The sequence below is a fragment of the Polypterus senegalus genome, chromosome 2 (genome assembly GCF_016835505.1).
Source record: "Polypterus senegalus isolate Bchr_013 chromosome 2, ASM1683550v1, whole genome shotgun sequence".
Classification (NCBI taxonomy): domain Eukaryota; kingdom Metazoa; phylum Chordata; class Cladistia; order Polypteriformes; family Polypteridae; genus Polypterus; species Polypterus senegalus.
In genome coordinates this window covers 87,630,445-87,650,062 of record NC_053155.1, presented here as the reverse complement: position 1 = coordinate 87,650,062, position 19,618 = coordinate 87,630,445, and the positions used below count along the sequence as shown (strand labels likewise).

The window sequence follows — 19,618 nt, the reverse complement described above, 5'->3', positions numbered from 1 at the left end:
TTTATTATGCAACTAAAGGAAAAATGAAAATTTTCCCATCTCACTTGTTTATTTTCATCTGTTATAGTGAGAATAATAAACAAACACCTCAAAATTTACAAATAAACATCTCTGACATTTCAAAAAAAATAAATCAATCAATCAATGACCAATATAGCCACCCTTCTTTCCAATAACAGTCATAAGCCTTTCCATTCATGGAGTCTGTCAGTTTCTTGATCTGTTGACGATCAGCTTTTTGTGGAGCAGTGACTACAGCCTCCCAGACACTCTTCAGAGAGGTGTATTGTTTTTCTCCCCCGTAAATCTAGCGTTTGAGAAGTGCCCACAAGTTCTCGATAGGGTTTAGGTCAGATGAGGAAGGGGGCCATGTCATTATTCCTTCATCTTTAAGGCCTTTACTGGCTGGCCACGCAGTGGAGAACTTCGATGCAAGTGATGGAGCATTGGCCTGCATAAAAATCATGGTCTTCTTCCTGTATCACTGTTTGAAGAAAGTGTCTTCAAAAAACTGGCAGTAGGTTTGGGAGTTGATTTTGAGTTCATCTTCAATGCAAAAAGGTCCAACTAGCTCATCTTTAAAAATACCAGCTCATACCAGTACCCCACCTCCACGTTGGAGTGGAGCTCTGTGCCCATTACTGATCCACAGGTCCATCCATCTGGTCCATCAAGAGTCACTCTCATCTCATCGGTCCAAAAACCCTTTGAAAAAAATCTGTCTTCAGATATTTCTTGGCCCAGTTTTGACGTTTCAACTTATGTTTCTTGTTCAGTGGTGGTTGGGTTTCAGCCCTCCTTACCTTGGCCATGTCTTTGAGCACTGAACACCTTGTACTTCTGGGCACTCCAGGTAGGTTGCAGCTCTGGAATATGAAAGTACTGGAGGATAATAGTTTCCTGGTAGCTTCACGTTTAATTCTTCTCAAATCTTTGGCAGCTAATTTACGTCTTTTGTTCTCAACACGTTTCTTGCGACACTGTTGACTATTTGCAACAAAATGTTTGATGGTTCTGTGATCACACACCAACATCTTAGCAATTCCAAAAGTGCTGCATCCCTCTGAAAGACTTTTTACAATTTTTGACTTTTCAGAGTCAGTTAAATCTCTTTTTTGGCCCATTTTGCCTGAGGAAAACTAGCTGCCTAATAATTCTGCACACCTTGATATAGGGTGTTGATCTCCTTAGGCCACACCCTCCCTCATTACACAAATACACATCACCTGACGTGCTTAAATCCAATAAGCATTCAAGTTAATACAGCTTGGAGTTGGAATATACGCATTCAAAATGATGATATGGTCAAAATACTCACTTGCCTAATAATTGTGCACACAGTGTATAGTCAATGCTGACCCAATAAAGCTGACCTGCTTATCACTCTACTTATTACACTCGGATCACATTCACAAGTCTATACTTGAAAGACAGTACTTTAAGAACACTAATTCAACATTATATTCCATTTCTTTATGCGTGCACAGATTTTCACTTTTTGTAAAAGGATGAGCCATGTTTAAATGCATTTACTAATTTTCCACCATTTTTATCATGTTTTTTGCAAAATCTGAATCAAGTAGAATTTCATCCAGTTCAACCAATCAACCCATTTATCACAAATGTCTTACTTGATAAGACCATGAAACAATATGTTGCATATTTACAATTAAAATGGGTTGTTTTATTGAGTGCTATACAATAAACAAACATTTTTTATATTAAATCTGCTTTATAAAAAAAAAACAGTGGATAATAGATCATGTGGGTACAGAATCTTACATTTTGCCAGCTTACCTAGTTTCATCTTCCAGGCGTCTCTCTCTCTGAAATTTTAGCTCTTTAAGTGCCTCACGGTGTCTCTCTTCTGCCTTCTGTTTGTTCTCAGCCACTTTTTGAGCAACTGCTGCCCAATCTGGCTCCTGAAAGGCATTCATTTAATTTTAGAACCAACAAATTGTTACAACTGGGTGCTGCATTTTACCATATGGTAAAATAAATAAACCACCAATAATACCATGCTAGCTATTGTGGATAAGTAGAGGAAACTAAGGTATATATATATATAAAAAAAAGTCTTGTGGGAGCCCAACATCAGGGAAAGTGGGGATACACTGGAGGCTGAGCTCCTTTCTTATTTAACTAATAAGGCCCAGCTATGCTGGTTTGGTCCTGTGGCAGCAACTTCTTCAGCAGAGGTTTAAGGCCTGCAAAGAGGGGAATAGAGCTAGAAAATGAACATTAAAAAGTATTCAGATAATGTCCAAGATTCAATAAAAACAAGAGAAATTGTATGGTCTTGAGTGAGGAGATTGATCCAAAACCAGATAAAATAATTGGCTCTCTGCAAATTTCTACACATTATGGTAAAAGGGGAAAAGACCAATTAAACAAATAAATATAAGCCAATATTACTAGGTCTAGATAGCAATGTGTTTAATTGAAATTTGGGTTTAATATAAGGCCTTCACACATGTATTTCCTACCACCGTCGAAAATGCTTATGCTCAATAGGTTGAAAATCTTTGATAATGCTTCAGCAGGGCTGGGCAATTTTGATTTTTTTTTAAAAAAAAAAAAACAAAAAAAAAAACCAAGTGGTATAGTTTGATCAGTTGGTCAAAACCTTAAGGCAAAGAATGACAAGCCTTGCTTCTCTTTCAAATGAGCTAGTTCCAAAAATTGGTTGTTTGGAATCTGGTTTGGACATTAAAGATTGGACGTTGGACAAATTAATGTAAAATGCAATGTTTGCAAAAAAGACTACAGAAGTTAAAAGTGGCAGCACATCCAATTTATTTCAGCACTTAAAATAGAAACAACAGAAATGAACCAGTACAAGAAAGCATGGAATGAAGATAAAGCCTGTAGCCAACACACAGCTCCAGTATATTCTTCGCCCAGTAATTAGACTAGGAGCAGAAAGTGCCTAATCTGGGATCAGGGAAAGGATTTGCCAGAGCTGTCCATCATGCCTTCACGCCCTGTAACATTGGATAGGCAATTTAGGGGGTGGGTGGGAGACTCAGGGGAAGAACAGGCTCATCAGAGAGTAGTCGGAGAAAGTGACTTCTCTATATTCAGGTCACTCCAGAGACCTGCAGTCATTGCCGGCACATGGCTTAGGAGACCTAAGCAATAATCCAAGGCCTTTAGCATCCCCAGGTAGGGGTGCGCCAGCCGCATTCAAAGTCTCACCAGCACCTACACAATCTGCCTTAGCAAAATAACTCCGAATGAGTGCACTGCTTTCATAAATGAGAAGGTAACTGAGCATATAATGAGCGACATCAAGCATTCAAGATATTACTTCATTATTTTGGATTGTACATCTGGTGTTAGTCATGCGGAGCAAACACAATAAATTATAACAATTAACACTGGAGAAAGTACCCAGGATTAAAGGGCACTTTGAGTCTTCTTTTTCCCTGGACAGACTTGTGGAACTAAATATTCCCTCAGATAACCGAAGAGAGTACTCATAACAATAGTACCAAGATGAAGGACAACAACGAAGGTGTACAGGCCAGGCTGGTGCAAAACAAAAGTTCCCAGAGCTTTCTTTGTGCTATGTTCTGCTCATACTCTAAATGTAGTGGTAGCTGATGGATTCTGAAGCTCAAGCAATGCCATTGTCGCCTTTGGACATCTGCAAAAACTTAACAGCTTTTCAGCTGCACCTCAAAGTGTGGAATGTGTTGATATAAAACATGTTATAACTTAATACCTGGTTGTGTTAGTCAGTTGATATAGTTTTAATAGATAGAAGGAGCTAACTGGTGTGTTTTTCGGAATACAGAAAACACCACAATAAAGTATGATAGAGACTTATATATATATATATAAGCAATAAAGGCTTGTTTATATAATAAAAAATAAAAAAAACCACACATCCCCCGTAAAGAAAACTTCACTGTTCAATAAAGGTCACTGCAAGTTAGCATTTCTTAAACTGTGTTCAACAGAACCTTAGGAATCTGTGAGCAGTCAGTCAATGCCTTGTATTAGCTGAAGCTACTGGAAAAATTAGTGGTGATCAACGTAGCACACAAATTAGAAGAGATTACATCTCTTGCAGCAAAGAGCTCACCTAAATATGATCTTCAGCTCTCCGTCAAATTACTAAATGTCTTGTTTGATGCAAGCAGTGTTGCATTTATCATTCACATAATTTTGTGTATTAAGTAAACTGAACATTACTGTGTTTTTTATTTTAGATTTTAACAACATGAGTAAATAACTTGCATTAGAATTTAATTGTTATACAGTATTCAGATATTTACATTTTTTTTATGAAGTCACATTTTTAAAAAGACGTTTTGATTACTGAAGAGTAGAAATTATATTCCTATCAAACAAACTCTGATGTGGGCAATTCTTAAAAATATATACACACTGGAACATGAAGCTATGTTACCCTGCAGAAAAAAAAAAAAGTTTTCAAAAGCTGAAGTATGCTCGTTCAGGAAACGAACAATATTGACTGTTATAAAATGGAAAGCCCACAGAAAAAAAAAAAAAACACGCTGGAGACAGAAAATTGAACAAAACCTCTTTGATAAGAAGGCACAAAAGAAAAATGAAGATTACTGTTTGAACCAGCTGAAGCTTATTGTGATCAATCATTTTAAACGTTATTAGCTAAACTCAGGTTTTTGGTGGGGGGTTTCTAGATCATTTTAATTTTAATAAGCATGTAAAGAATGAGCCATCTACAAATTAAGATGTTACGTTGACTGATCTTTCCTTATACGTTATACCAAACAAACAAACAAAAAAAAAAAAAGAGTTTACTTCCTTTCTTTGATAAATTTCATTTGGTAAATGTAAAAAATTACAAGATTAGTAAACTGTGGACAATTTCCTCATTCTTGGTTTTCATTTTCCCCCCACCTAAAAATAGTTGAAACTGATTTCTATGATCAAATATGTATTATATGAAATGAGCAGAAGTATTTAAAATTTTTTGCTATATGACCCAGCACTACTCCTTCAGCCAGCTTTAACAGCAGCTATCCAATAACAACATTGGCAAACAAGTGCTTTACACATATATAACCGTTTAACAATTCACTCACATTTTCCTTTGCATTCCGATGTCCTTCTCCAATAGATTTCATACTGTTATGGTAAACAGCTTCCAGTGCTTGTGTCTTATCAGCCTGTTCTTTTTGCCATTCAACTTTAAGTTGTTCTGCCAAATGATTATGCTCATCACTGCGACGTTGCTGGACTTCCTTTCGGAGTTTGTATGCAATATATCGTTCTTGTTCTCTAACCTAGATTATAAAGACAGCAGCAATGTGATCTTTCTACTATTTACACAAGTTCTATGAAAATCATTACATTACATAAAGCAAAGAATAAACACTGCAATATTAAATGTCAGGAACTAAACCTGGAAAGAACACACAAAAACACTTAATACTAAGGGAAAACCCATGCGAATAGGGAACAGACAGTGACTGAACCACAAGATATGAAATATTTCATTTAAAAAAAAAAAAAAAAGTACAAAATAAGTATAAGGAACAGTCTAAAAAATACCTAGTTAAGCTTTTTTTTTTTTTTAAATCAATGATGAATGAAAAACTTCAAAATAGGAAAATTCTACATTAAACAATAAAATGAAAGAAGCCAAATTTAAGAATTCAATGGGCACTACACAGCTAACCCTGCTTAACTTTTTACACACAATTGGTTATCTTGCCTAACCCAGCCACAGGGGATGCATAAACCAGTGTGTTTCTACATGCCAGTCCCAGGCCCAGATAAATGGGGAGGGTTACATCAGGAAGGGCATCCGGTATAAATTTTTTCCAGATCAATATGTGGACAACAATACAGATTTCCATACCAGATTGGTTGAGGCCCGGGTTAACAATGGCTGCCACCAGTGTGCTGGCAGAAATTGGGCTACTGTTGGCCGAAGAAGGAGAATTTCAATGGACATGTTGGTGAAGGGGACAGAGGAGATGAGTAGGTATGGTGTCAAGGAGAGAAATGAATAAGGTCACAAGATAGTGGATTTTGCAAAAAAGGATGGACATGACTGTGATGAATACTGTTTTAAGAAGGAGTAATATAGGGTGACATACAAGAGTGGAGGAGGATGCACACAAGTAGATTACATCCTATTCAGGAGGGTCAATGTGAAGGAGATTGATGACTTCAAAGATACTGTGCATATTGGGAAAAGGATGCTAAGGATAGAGCTGGCAGGCAAGAGGAAAAGACGAAGATCTAAGAGAGGGTTTGTGGATATGGTGAGAGTAGACATGCAGGTGATGGGTGTAACAAAGCAAGAACCAGAGGACAGATAGATATGGAAAAATATGATCCGTTGTGGCAACCCCTAACGGGAGCAGCCGAAAGAAGAATTGGTTATGTTACCTGTTGTAATCTTAGCTTTCTTCTCCTGTCAAATTCTTCCTTTAGAAGCTGTGCTTCTTCATTAGGACTCAGTCGTAGTCGTTTCATTTTAGCAATTTTACGTTTCATTTTCTAAGGAAAGATGAGCAGAATGGCATATAGCATCAGTCAGCACTGGAAGTAACATGTTCACATTCTGCAGATTACATGAAAATGTTTAAATATTTAGATAAACCAGTAATGTGTATTTTTTTTTTTTTTTAACTGTACATGCATTGCCCTGCTGATGAGCTTAGCGACACAAGTCTTAGACACAACATGATTATTTTAATATTGTTTTATTACATGCAATTTAGCAATTGTGAAATGCAAAGATTCACAAAAACAACCCTACCTACAGCAAACAGAAAAGTAAATTGGCAAGCTACAAACGTTATGAAATATTTTGGATGTGCAATAGGCAATATTTGAATAATCAGTCAGAGAACCTTGCACTGGTAAAATGTGACCAGCAATAGCAACCTGCACAAGATTAATATGAAAATGCACTTCATTACAAAAAAGGGGAATCTTATATTTCTGCATATTCTGTAAGACTTGCTATACCTTAACCTACACCACAAACACACCACCCCAGCCATTATGCATTTTCTACTTAGTTGTTTAAGCAAGAAACAGTCAAAGAGCATATCACTATGTGCAATAGCTGAGTTCCTGTGCTTCTCCTCTCAAGGTGTAGAGTTGATAAACAAAACATTCGAATATAAAATCCTTAGTCTGAAATTTGACTAACATATTTACTATGTTGACTGAAAGCACACAGTATTAGGCGTGCAAATGTATTCACTCCCTTTGAAAGTCAACTTTCTGCATGACAAAAGATTTGTACACAGTTATGAATTCAGTACTTTTAATGTGAACTCTTATACTGTAACAATACATTTTCAAAGTCAAAATAAACCATTATCTGTGAATGTATGTTTTGTCATGCAGAAAGTTATGACTTTCAAGAGGATTGAATACTTCTGCATGCAACTGTAGATGATACAGGACATTATCACTTCTAGGTGCAGCTTTGAAGACTTTTGGATGAAAACACCAAGGATGTTTTTAAATAGGATGCTCTTCAAAGAGCATTCTTTTCAGAACTATTAAAATATTTTTTCACTATCACCTTTCTACAATGCAATGACAGAAACATTTCCCATCTTTTGTGACTGCAAAATGATAAAACTTTTTGCCATTATGAATTTGTGCATGAATATGAAATATTTTGAAATTCTTAAAAACTAGAAATCAGTCTTAAATATAAAATAAAAATCCTGAAAAGGAAAAAAAATATCAAATTAGTATGGAGATTAACACATTACAATTTACATTTAGTGAGAGTCAGTACATTTTTACCAACTCTGACTCCAGTAACCCAATTGCTGCTGACTCCAATGCCCTGCTTCTCCTGGGGCAAGTTTGAATCCACAATGATTAGAAAACCACCAACTTTGGTTGTAAGACAAACACTTGCTTTCTCACTTTAGCTTTGTTAGTCAAAGCCCTTCACAGTACTGTATGATTAACCACGTAAGACAATTTCAGATATGCCACTCAGACACATCCATCAGAAAAGGTTTTTTTTTTTTTTAATTACTATACAATTATGTTAACAAAAATGTGCAAATTTACATGACATGGTGAAAAAAAAAAAAAATCATCCCTTATAAGACTTTATTCAACGCAACTAGAAAAGAAAAAGAGGTCAACGTAAACAAGCAACATTAATCTGGGGACCGTTTGGGAACATCTGTTATGGGACAAGGGTACAAGAGTGATTAACACAAGTGAAGAGCTCAAAATTAAATACATGATAGTAACAATTCCCAGATTTACAAAACCTAACAGCTATCACTTAGGACAGAAATTCAACACACAAAGAAGAAAAAAAAAAAAACACTTCTTGAACACATGGAGGGAATCAGATTTTTACCTATTTTTTTTTTTTAATGCATTGTTTTTGTTCTTATCTGTAACATTATTGAAATAATCCAATTACATTTGAAAATACACACTATATCCTTAGCTTTTAACAATTGACATAAGGTTTTGCTGGGAGTAAAGGCATCCAAAATTGGCTTCATGTGCATGGCAAACAACCTTGCTCTCAAAGTACAGCCACTGCTCCACATGACCGGGTGATGACAGGTGAAATGATTTAAGTATGTGCTGAGGAAAACCCAGAAGCCTTTTGTAGTAGATGTGCCAGACAAAAGTGCAGCAGGAGACCAAGGAAGACAAAACGGGAGAAATTTCTAGGCACAGAATATGAGAGATATGTCTAGCGAACAGCCTCCCGGTACTATAAACCACACACACACAAATGCTTAAAACTAAAAGAAACTACATTATTGGTCAGTTAAAAAAAAAAAAAAAATTTAAGAGGACGGATATATTTATTACATTTAGACTACAATTGTTCCACCAGAGTCCTACAAATGCCGTCCATATCACTGCATATGTAGTAACTTCCATTACAGTATTCAAAATAAACATAATTCCATTCAAATTGATCACTAAATGCGGGATAAAAAAGGATGTGAATGTGAGCTTGGTCTTATCTTAAAAGCACAATATGTGTAACTGGGTGGCAATTTTTATACATTTTTTCAGGTGATCTAGGAGTACTTTAAGATATGAATGTTCTTTATCACTTCAATATTTCACAACATTCTTAAATTTGCATTATAAAATTCACGCACACAGGAATAACGCCTACCACGGGAGCCCATGACCGTGCAGCAGTACATCACGGGTTCAAACACCAACCATTAATCAGGGCCTGTTAGGAACTGCCGAAATACCCAACTTAAACATCCCAGATAGACGAACGCAGAAAACAACCTGGTTTCTGGATGCGTGACTCAGTTGAGAGAACTAATATTACAAAAAGTCACCCATTTCAATATTTATTCAAGTACCATTTAAAATAGTTTGGAGATAGTGCATATATTTTCACATAATACATTTCAAACCATCATAGAATACAGCAAAATGATATATCAAAAACTATTTGAAATGCGTATCTGTGGGATATATTTCATAGAGATGATGCTTTTTATTGTGCTCTGTGCACATGCTTTTCGCTCTTGCTCCCGGACAGAGTATTCTGAACCTTACTCAAATCCAGGTTGACGACTCACGTGCTCCCTCTGTTTTTTTATTCCTTTACTTTCAGTTTCCGAGTTTCCACCTTGCTCACTATTCAATGCGGCTGCATCTTAATCACGATACTGGACTAAACCAACACAGAATTTAATACATAACCATCTAAACGCATACTTAAATCGCTCAATCCAATTCAGATTTGCGAGGAAACCAGGACAGTCAAGGGAAAATATAACGAACTGTTGATTTCTAAAAGATTACCGTTTTCCATTTCTACCGCATTACAATTTCGACTTTTACGAATATGCAGGCAGAACAAATGTGCAAGATTCCGAACATTTATACAGCACATTTGCATACAGACAATGTAGCTCAAAGTGCTTAATAGACGTCAAAGAAAGTTTCAAAAAAGGAAAAACAACTACGATTAGACAAGAATAAGTTACACAAAAGGGCAAGATCAGATTGCTAGGAGGAGTGAAAAAAAACTAGTTAAGCTGGAGAAACAAACTCGAAATTCTAATTAGAAGCGAACGTGAAGAATGAAATCAAGACGGCAAAACGAACTCCAGGATTCTAAACAGCTCACTTATAACGACTAAAAGGAAAATCAACATATTGAATCACACCAGTAAAATGACCATTCATTCCCTGCATCCCATTTAAAAGCACCGTACTTGCGTCTCACACTTTAAAACGTAAAAAAAAACTATCGCTGCTCACCTGCTTTTAATACCCCGAATTCACTGGTCATTACACGACATTTAAACTCCAAACCTTTGTTCAGGGAGAAAAGAACAAAGTCTCGCGACTCACCACTATGAAATTTAACAGTTCAAGGGCTGAAAAACTCAGTTAGGTTTAAACGGCAGTTTCTCTACGCGTCACTTCCTGTGCTTAAAGCTTTTACGTCATTTCCTCGATTCTATCCCAGATGGCGCTAACATTTGCGAATATAGCGGCAAAGGATGTATAGCTAACATTCTTACCTTTACTATGGAAACTTTGAAACTACAAACTATACATAAGTGCAAATGCTCGTTATACATAATGTATATTTATGTATTTAGAATTTTGTGAAAAAATAATACTTTTACTATAAATGAGTTTGCAAAAGAAACAAAAAAACAGACAAGTTTTATCAAACTCGGCGATCGAGTTTTTTTTTAATCAAAAAACCCCGATTTTTTAAACTGTACAGTCAGAGCCTGTGCTTGCAGCGTTGGGTACAGCAGAATGGTGTTAATCCATACCGTTTATTCATTTTTGGATAACCATCCATTCATTATACCGATGTTAAGAAAATAAGTATACAGGTTTATTCAGGGATACGTAAGAGCAAGCAAGAATTATCCTGAAACAGGACACTAATTCACCATAGAACACACTCATGCAAACACAGTACTGTGAACCAATTTACGGTTGTTACTGAAAGCAAAAAGTGTTTGCATTCAAATATGAAAGGAATCCACAGATACTCGGTGAAAAAAGCATGTCTTTTAAAAGGATACCTATCCAGGTATCATTCTAGGCTAGAGTCGAACGTATGTTCGAGAATCACGTCTGGCCCCGAGAATATACCGTGCGCCCAGTGCTTGCTGGGAACCTTTCCCACAACACAAGCCTACCTGAATAAGAGGGTTTCGATACGGATTGATGAAAGATTTTCCGGCCCATCCATTTTCTGCTGTTATTATCGGTTTGCATTTTGGAAAGGGACGCGGTTGCGAATAAATGCTCTACCAACAATATCATCTCATCTCACTTAACTCTCAAACCTAAATAATCCAGTTCAGGGCTGCGGAGCCCACACCAGCATAATTAGAAACAAGGTAGGAAATAGCCCTGGACAATTTGATAGGCCATTACAAGATCCACACACATTCACACAGGATCAGTTTGAAATCACCAATTGTAATTCATAAAATTACTTATACATTTTAAATTTGGTATTTTCATTCACTAATGCTTATAGAACTAGGTGTGTAGTGTTGCTGCCTCCTTTGGGCACAAGTGTAATTCTTGCCAGAAGTACCATTTTCAGGAGGTTTTGCAGGCATTGAGGTCTACTTAATATGCTCCTTGAACTTCAAATTCTGAGGCTGTTTTCTCGCTTTTCTCTTTTAAGACACTGTGGCACTTTATAGGAAAAGACAGGCATTACAATCAGAGTTTAACCTCTTGACAACAAAAGAAATGGCGCAGCTCATCATTAAATCATCACATCAATACTATGTACATGGAGAGATGGTGAATAAATATCAGAAATCATCAACACAGATAAAATCATTTACCATAAAAAAAATAATTCACATATTTAGAGAGTATTCATTATGAGATATTGAAGGTTAAAATAACAGAATACAATAACACAGTCCGCCTTGAGAGGTGCTGCTATTTCTCTAATATTATAAATAACAATGCTAGTAATCCCAGAGTCTTATTTTCTACAATTGATCGTCTGTTAAACCCAGGTAACACAAAGGAATGCCCCCAGAATACTTCCAGTGAAACCTGTGAGAACATTGCTGTATTTTGCAATTAAAAGATTAATGATATTAGAGATAACATAGTACATCTCCCCAACACTGCAGAACCTCCAAAGCCCCGGTACTCCATTATAAACAAATTAAATGCTTTCACCAGGATAGATTTACCTGAATTACATAGTATAATCTCTCAACTGAAACCCTTCACCTGCATCCTTGACCCAATACCAACAAGGTTTTTCAAAGAAGTATCAGGCATGCTAATTGACAATATTCTTGACACAGTTAATTCGTCATTAGATACGGGGGTCTTCCTAGACTGTCTTAAGACTGCTGTAGTTAAACCCCTGCTCAAGAAAAATAATCTTGACCCCTCTGCTTTGAAAATTTTAGACCCATCTCTAACCTGCCCTTCTTAAGTAAAATTCTAGAGAAGGCAGTCATTATGCAGTTAAATGACCACCTCAATAAACATGCTATTCTTGATAAATTTCAGTCAGGCTTTAGAACAAATCACAGCACAGAAACTGCACTTGTTAAAGTAGTAAATGACTTGCGGGTAAATGCAGACAGAGGCCATTTATCTGTTCTCATCCTCTTAGATCTGAGTGCTGCATTTGACACCATTGATCACAATATTCTTAGAAATCACCTTAGTCAATGGGTGGGCCTCTCTGGCAGTGTCTTAAATTGGTTTGAATCCTACCTGGCAGGTAGAAAATTCTTTGTGAGTTGTGGTAATCACATCTCAAAGACACATGATATCCGATATGGTGTTCCACAAGGCTCTATCCTGGGTCCGCTGTTGTTCTCAATCTATATGCTTCCATTAGGTCAGATTATCTCAGGTTACAATGTGAGTTACCACAGCTATGCTGATGACACACAGCTGTACTTATCAATAGCACCTGATGACTCCGACTCTCTCGATTCACTAACACAATGTCTTACTGGTATTTCTGAATGGATGAATAGTAATTTTCTCAAACTAAATAAAGAGAAAACTGAAATTTTAGTATTTGGCAATAATGGATTCAATGAGGTTATCAGAAATAAACTTGATGCATTAGGATTAAAAGTTAAGACGGAAGTAAAAACTTAGGGGTAACTGTTGACTGTAATCTGAATTTTAAATCGCATATTCATCAGACCACTAGGACAGCATTTTTTCACTTAAGAAACATAGCAAAAGTTAGACCTCTTATATCATTGAAAGATGCTGAGAAATTAATTCACGCTTTTGTTTTCAGTAGACTAGATTACTGTAACGCACTCCTCTCAGGACTACCCAAAAAAGACAAAAATCATTTGCAACGAGTGCAGAATGCAGCTGCTAGAATCCTAACTAGGAAAAGAAAATCCGAACACATTTCTCCAGTTTTGATGTCACTACATTGGTTACTTGTGTCATTCAGGATTGACTTTAAAATACTGCTTATGGTTTATAAAGCCTTAAATAATCTCGCTCCATCTTATATATCGGAATGTCTGACACGTTATATTCCAAATCGTAACCTTAGATCTTCAAATGAGTGTCTCCTTACAATTCCAAAAGCTAAACTTAAAAGAAGTGGTGAGGCGGCCTTCTGCTGTTATGCACCTAAAATCTGGAATAGCCTGCCAATAGGAATTCGCCAGGCTAATACAGTGGAGCACTTTAAAAAACTGCTGAAAACACATTACTTTAATATGGCTTTCTCCTAACTTTTAATACTGATACTCTGTATGTTTAATTCATCATAATAACTATCCATAGTGGCTCCAAAATCCGTACTGACCCCTACTCTCTCTTCTGTTTCTTTTTCCGGTTTCCACCAACTCAAAGCATCATGATGCTCCAACATTGATGGACTAAAAGCCAAAAGTCTACGTGACCATCATCATCAAGTCCTTCCATGAAAACCCTAAATACAAATAGGACTGTTTGATTTATGTTAGGTAGATTGCCCAGAGGGGACTGGGCTGTCTCTTGGTCTGGAATCCCTACAGATTTTATTTTTTTTCTCCAGCCTCTGGAGTTTTTTTTGTTTTTCTGTCCACCCTGGCCATCGGACCTTACTTATTCTATGTTAATTAATGTTGACTTATGTTTATTTTTTTATTGTGTCTTCTATTTTTCTGTTCTTCATTTTGTAAAGCACTTTGAGCTACATTTTTTTTGCATGAAAATGTGCTATATAAATAAATGTTGTTGTTGTTGTAAGTGCTTATATTCTATCCAGTTTAAAGATGATAAAGAGATAATCTAATATGAGTTTTTTTTTTTTTTTTGACACAATACAAACACCACAGCAAGATACTCTTAGTGCAGAAGAACTGGATAAACCTCTGACACTCTCATAGACACTATAAACTCACTCCAATATGGGAAAGTAGCAGGCCCTATTGGATTCCCAGTGGAATTTTATTTGAAAAAAATTAAAATAAGTTAGCTCCACTACTATTGGGAACATTTATCAAAGCCTGAGACAATAAAATTCTACCTTAAACTTTCCAAAGAAAAATAAAAACTTATTACAATGTGCATCATTGTACCAATTTCATTTCTTAATAATGTAATGATAGTCTCCAAAGTTCTATCTAGAAGGATTGAGAAAGTGCTTCCCGCTGTAATATCACATGACCAAACCAGATTCATTAAAGGCAGACACTTCTAATCTTCGATGTAAAATCTAACACACCACAGATCTTATTATCATTGGACACAGAAAAAGCATCTGACATAGTTGAATGGACTACCTATTTATCACGTTGCACAAATTTGAGTTTGGCCCAAACATATGTGCATGAATCAAACTTCTCTTTACCAGTCCAGAATCCACTGTTTGCATTAACAACATTATTTCAAACTACGTCAAGCTAGAACATGGCGCTCAACAAGGATGCCCCCTATCACCATTGCTCTTTGCAATCACCATTGAGGCTTTGGCCATTTACTTTTGACATTTATCAGAGATAAAGAGGATTACCAGAGAAGGACTTGAACAGAAAATATCACCAAATGCAGATGATATGGTACCGCATATATCAGGCCCACAAACTTCCATACCAGCAGTCCTTAATGTACTAGCAGAAATTCAAGAGATACATGGACACAAAATTAATTTGAATAAAAAAAGTGTGCTTTTTCCAGTGAACTCTCTAGTACAGTGCTTCCCAAACTAGGTGCTGGGGACCCACTGTGGCTGCAGGTGTTTGTTCCAACCAGCTTCTGTTTTTAAGAGAAAGAGCAAAATATAATGAAATCAACAAAAGAGTTTTAAGCATTTTAATCTATAGCAAAAGCAGAAATAATTCTAAATGTCTTATAAATTTAAAAATCATGCTGCTGTGCTTTTCTGAATGTATAATAAAATAAAAAAATACCAGCTAATTAAATGAGCTCAGTGTTATCAGGTGTTGTCACTGATTAGGAATCTGGTTGGAACAAAGACCTGCAGCCACGGTGGGTCCCCAGGTCCGAGTTTGGGAAACACTGCTCTCGCACATAATATTAGACTGGATACCTTCCATTTATTTTAACAGATCAGGTCAAATACCTAGGGGTAAACATCATGCTACCTGCATTAAACATGATGTGAACAGATGGTCTACCCTCCATCTCCATTAGCAGGGAGGAATCAATACTGTCAAGATGAACATTCTTGCCAAGCTTCTATTTCTATATCAGCGCATCCCCATATACAATAAAAAAAATTGTTATTTAAGAAATTAAATTATAACCTCATTTATTTGGAATTTGAAACATCCACACAATACCAAACTTTCAATTTTATTACTGGGCAGCAAACATATAAGCAACCAGTAACGGCATACTGCACGATAACATACACTTGACATGAGCATTCATAGTTTTCATCCTCTTTCTCTGTACGTTTAGCAATCATTTACTCAGAGGTTGATGCGCTTGCTGCTTCCTGATCAGCTCTTCCTTTCTCCACCCTAGAGGCCCGCTTCTTCTCTTCTTTCATTGGCATCTTTTCACATTAAAACTTATTTAGTCAGTGTTTGTGTTGCAATTACTTAGTAAGTTTTCTTTAATTTTTCACTTAAGCTGGCACTTAAGTCTTCAATCTGCCTCAAGAATAATTTAAGATATGAAGAGGTAGAGGAAGTGACGCCGAAGGTGGTAGAGATGAGAATGGCGCCTGTATGCATGCGCAGCATGGCACCCCTGTTGGCCGCTGCCGAGAGTGGATTCTACAATAAAATAAAAATAAAAAGAGGAATAACCTTGGAGGTCAATCATCACCCGGCAAGCGGATAGTAGTATATGTGTTCCAAATTTCAGGTCAATAGGTCAAACAGTTTGAAAGCTACAGGTGATTGAAAATCCTGGACAGACAAACAAACAAATCAAATCAAATTTCACTAAAAGGGAACTGTCCTATTTTCCACACCTCCCAACCATTTCTATTCCAGAGGCAATGCTGATCAGTCTTGAAGACTTAGACAGCGTCCCAAAAATATATAAAAACATTTTCAAGTCTCTTCCTTTGAAATATCCTAGGGTGCAATGAGGAAAGGATCTTTCACAAAAACACCTCTGAAAACGAGTGGAAGGCAGCCATGCATAGAATACACACCAGCTCCATATATGAAAAGCATTCAAATATCCAACTTAAAATCTTTTATCTAGCACATTTATCTCATTTACAATTGTCCAAAATGCTTCCAAGGCAAGTTTCACCATGTGAAACTTGTAATCAAGCGCCAACCTCACTGGTTCACATGTTTTGGATGTACCCCAAATTAACATAATTCTGGACCAAAACCTTGAAATGCCTTTCAGTCAGCCTTGGTGTCACTAAAACTCCTAAACCCATTAATAACTGTGTCTGGTGTACTCCCAGATGGGCTTAAAGTGGAGAAGGACTAACCGATTGGAATTGCATGTACCACTCTACTAACACGTAGACCTATCTGACTCAACTGGAAGAATCCCAGTGCACCCATTATAAAAGTCAGATGGTAACCAATGTTTTATTCTATTTGAAATTGGAAAAAAATTTAATTCTCACTTAAAGGATCTGTTCAAAACTTTTTTAAAATATGGAAAGATCTAATTAATTCAATTTTAGAATAAGTATTTATATCTGGGAAAAGGACATTGTCTTTTTTTAAAGATTTTCTCAGGTTGTAGTCTCTCTTTCTCTCAGGTGGGGGTTGAACTATGGTTTGTTAAGTTTGACATGATGATAGGGAATTTTTTCTTCTTCAAAGAATTTTAATAAAATTAAATAAAAAATAAGCCACTGTGTCACCCCAATTAATTAATCAATTATTTTTCCTGTGCTCCTCTTGCAAACATCCATATAAATAATTGTACTTATACATCTGTACTTAAAAAGTGTCTCAAGATGATGTATGTGAATTTCCTCCTAGTACTGAATCTCTCTCAATATTTTTATTTATTTATTTAGCAGACACCTTTATTCAAGGGAACTTACAAAGTAAGTTATAATACATCCAAAAATGAAGGTGGAAACATCAAAGCAACATAGAATAAGATAAAAAACCAAGCACAACAGACTGCAACTATTACATAGTTTCACCTGCAACTACTGTAAATTAAAAAACACACAACAAACAGTATCATAAATTCTGTAAAATCCTGTAAAAGAGAACCTAAGCATATACAAAATATTTAATGAAAAGATGTGTTTTAAAAAAATGCCTGAGCACAAGTAAATTGGATGCAGTTAGAATAGATAAAGGGAGATCATTCCACATCTGGCAAGAGGAGGGATGGTCAGTGGACAGGCAGAGACAAATGAAGACTTTATCAAGATACCTAAAGAGAGACCAAGGACTGGAGATATTGAGGAGCAGAACTGCTCAGAAAACTGAAGGTCAAGACAAGAGTTTTGAACTGGATTCTTGCAGCAACAGAAAGTCATTAGAAAGACTGAAGCAGAGGAGTAATAATAGTGACATGAGCAACAGAAAAGTAGAGTTCTAGTCGAGCAGCTGCATTCTGGAATAGATGAAGAGATCTGATACGAACTGAGGGAAATCTTGTCAGAAGTTTCAATAGTTCAGCCACGGGAGAACCACTGCCTGAACAAGGAGCTGTATAAATAGACAGGAAGGGTCAAATCCTCTGAATATTGTGAAGAGAAAAATGACAGGACTGTGTCATTGAATATACTGTATATGCTCAATGGAGGAAAGTTATAAGTACAGAGGTAGGCAAAAATTCCTGACCATGACTGATGGTGAAAAGGTGACATCTTCAAGCAGGATGCTTAGAGACAAATCTGAAGAAGGAGAATCGGAGGACAAGTGCAAGATATTTGACTTTGAGAGATTAAGCTTGATGTACATTCATTCATAAAATGGCAAAGAGACAGAGATCTAGGCTGAAACCTGTGGATTTTAAGATGGAAATCAAAGAGAGAACTGTGCATCATCAGTACAGAGGTGATGCCATAAGAAGAAATGGCATTACCTAAGGAACCAATTTAGAGAAAGAAGTGGACCCAACACTGATCATTGAGGCACAAATGTAGAGTGTTTCTGTGGAGAAGACAAGGAGTTAAACCAGGAGACACAAAATAATCGGTCTGAGAGATAGGCCTTGAATGCAGTTGGTTTGACTGATAACACTAAACTGGTCATGTGTGAGTGGTTGGGGCTTTTCGTGCATGTGCAACCTATCCATTTGTCTCCTCTTTAGTACACCTTTACTAATGGACAGCCTTAGGTTCATTGTGATCCTGAAGTCATCTCTTCTGCACTTTGCACGCTGGCCGATGTGAAGTTCATCTATTTTTCAATGGTATACTACCACAACAACAGCGTCCCACACTAGCATATTTGATCAAAAAACAATCCAGTATTGTATGTTTGTGGGCTCTTGACAAAACGTTCATGTATGGATAACATTCGACTGCAAGACAGCACCGTACAAAACTAAAGTTATGTTATACATTGCATGACTAGACGTCCTGGTTTAACCGCCACAGTCAGGATATGCGTCTCAAGCTATAAATGAAATATATCCCGTTTAAATAAACTGCACATGTAAAAACTTTTATGTTTCAGGAAACATAGCTCAGCTGACACGGAGTTCAAACCACAAATCACAAAAATAAAAAGCAACACCCTCTATGCTACGCACAGCTGTCGACTACTTAAAAAAACATGGCATTTAAAAAATAATAAATGGGAGGCAAGTACCCTAACTCAGGCCGTAAATTTGACAAATAATCCATACCTAAGAACATGCGTTTTTAATTAGCAACCATGCACTTTTCTCAAATCCTTAGTGGGAGGAGTTAACAACCACTTTTGTAGAATAGTATTGTCCATACTTCAAGAGAAAGTTTTTATGCAGTACTTGAAGTACCATCAATGTAACGTAAAACAATTGACACATACCTCTTTTTTTAATATAACGTTTTGTCATATTTGACTCGCATTACTAAAGCTTTCTTGATCGATATGGAAAAAGATAACTTTTGCATTTCATTAAAGAGCAGCATTTCCTGGAGAGCGGGTCTACTACCTCCATCGCACAATGATGATGATGTCCCGATAATGCGTCATTCATATCCGCCAAAAACAATGCACTATTCAAATAAAACTTTATTGAAATT

At 36.5% G+C, this 19,618-nt stretch overlaps 1 protein-coding gene across 6 annotated transcripts in view; it reads right to left on the bottom strand.

The window, feature by feature from the left end:
- Positions 1 to 19,551, bottom strand: part of cep295 (centrosomal protein 295) — a 124,863-nt gene extending 105,312 nt beyond the window's left edge. For 5 of the 6 annotated variants that reach the window (XM_039744137.1, XM_039744139.1, XM_039744140.1 and 2 more), the window contains exons 1-4: positions 10,252 to 10,400; positions 6,394 to 6,504; positions 5,079 to 5,279; positions 1,798 to 1,922 (exon numbers count right to left, since the gene is read on the bottom strand). In XM_039744137.1, the coding sequence (XP_039600071.1) occupies positions 1,798 to 1,922; positions 5,079 to 5,279; positions 6,394 to 6,501 (434 nt within the window). In that variant the 5' untranslated portion in view covers positions 6,502 to 6,504; positions 10,252 to 10,400. Of the gene's footprint in view, positions 1 to 1,797; positions 1,923 to 5,078; positions 5,280 to 6,393; positions 6,505 to 10,251; positions 10,401 to 19,400 lie in introns of those variants that run through there. The other variant, XM_039744138.1, reaches the window with a different exon arrangement.
- Positions 19,552 to 19,618: the final 67 nt, after the last annotated feature.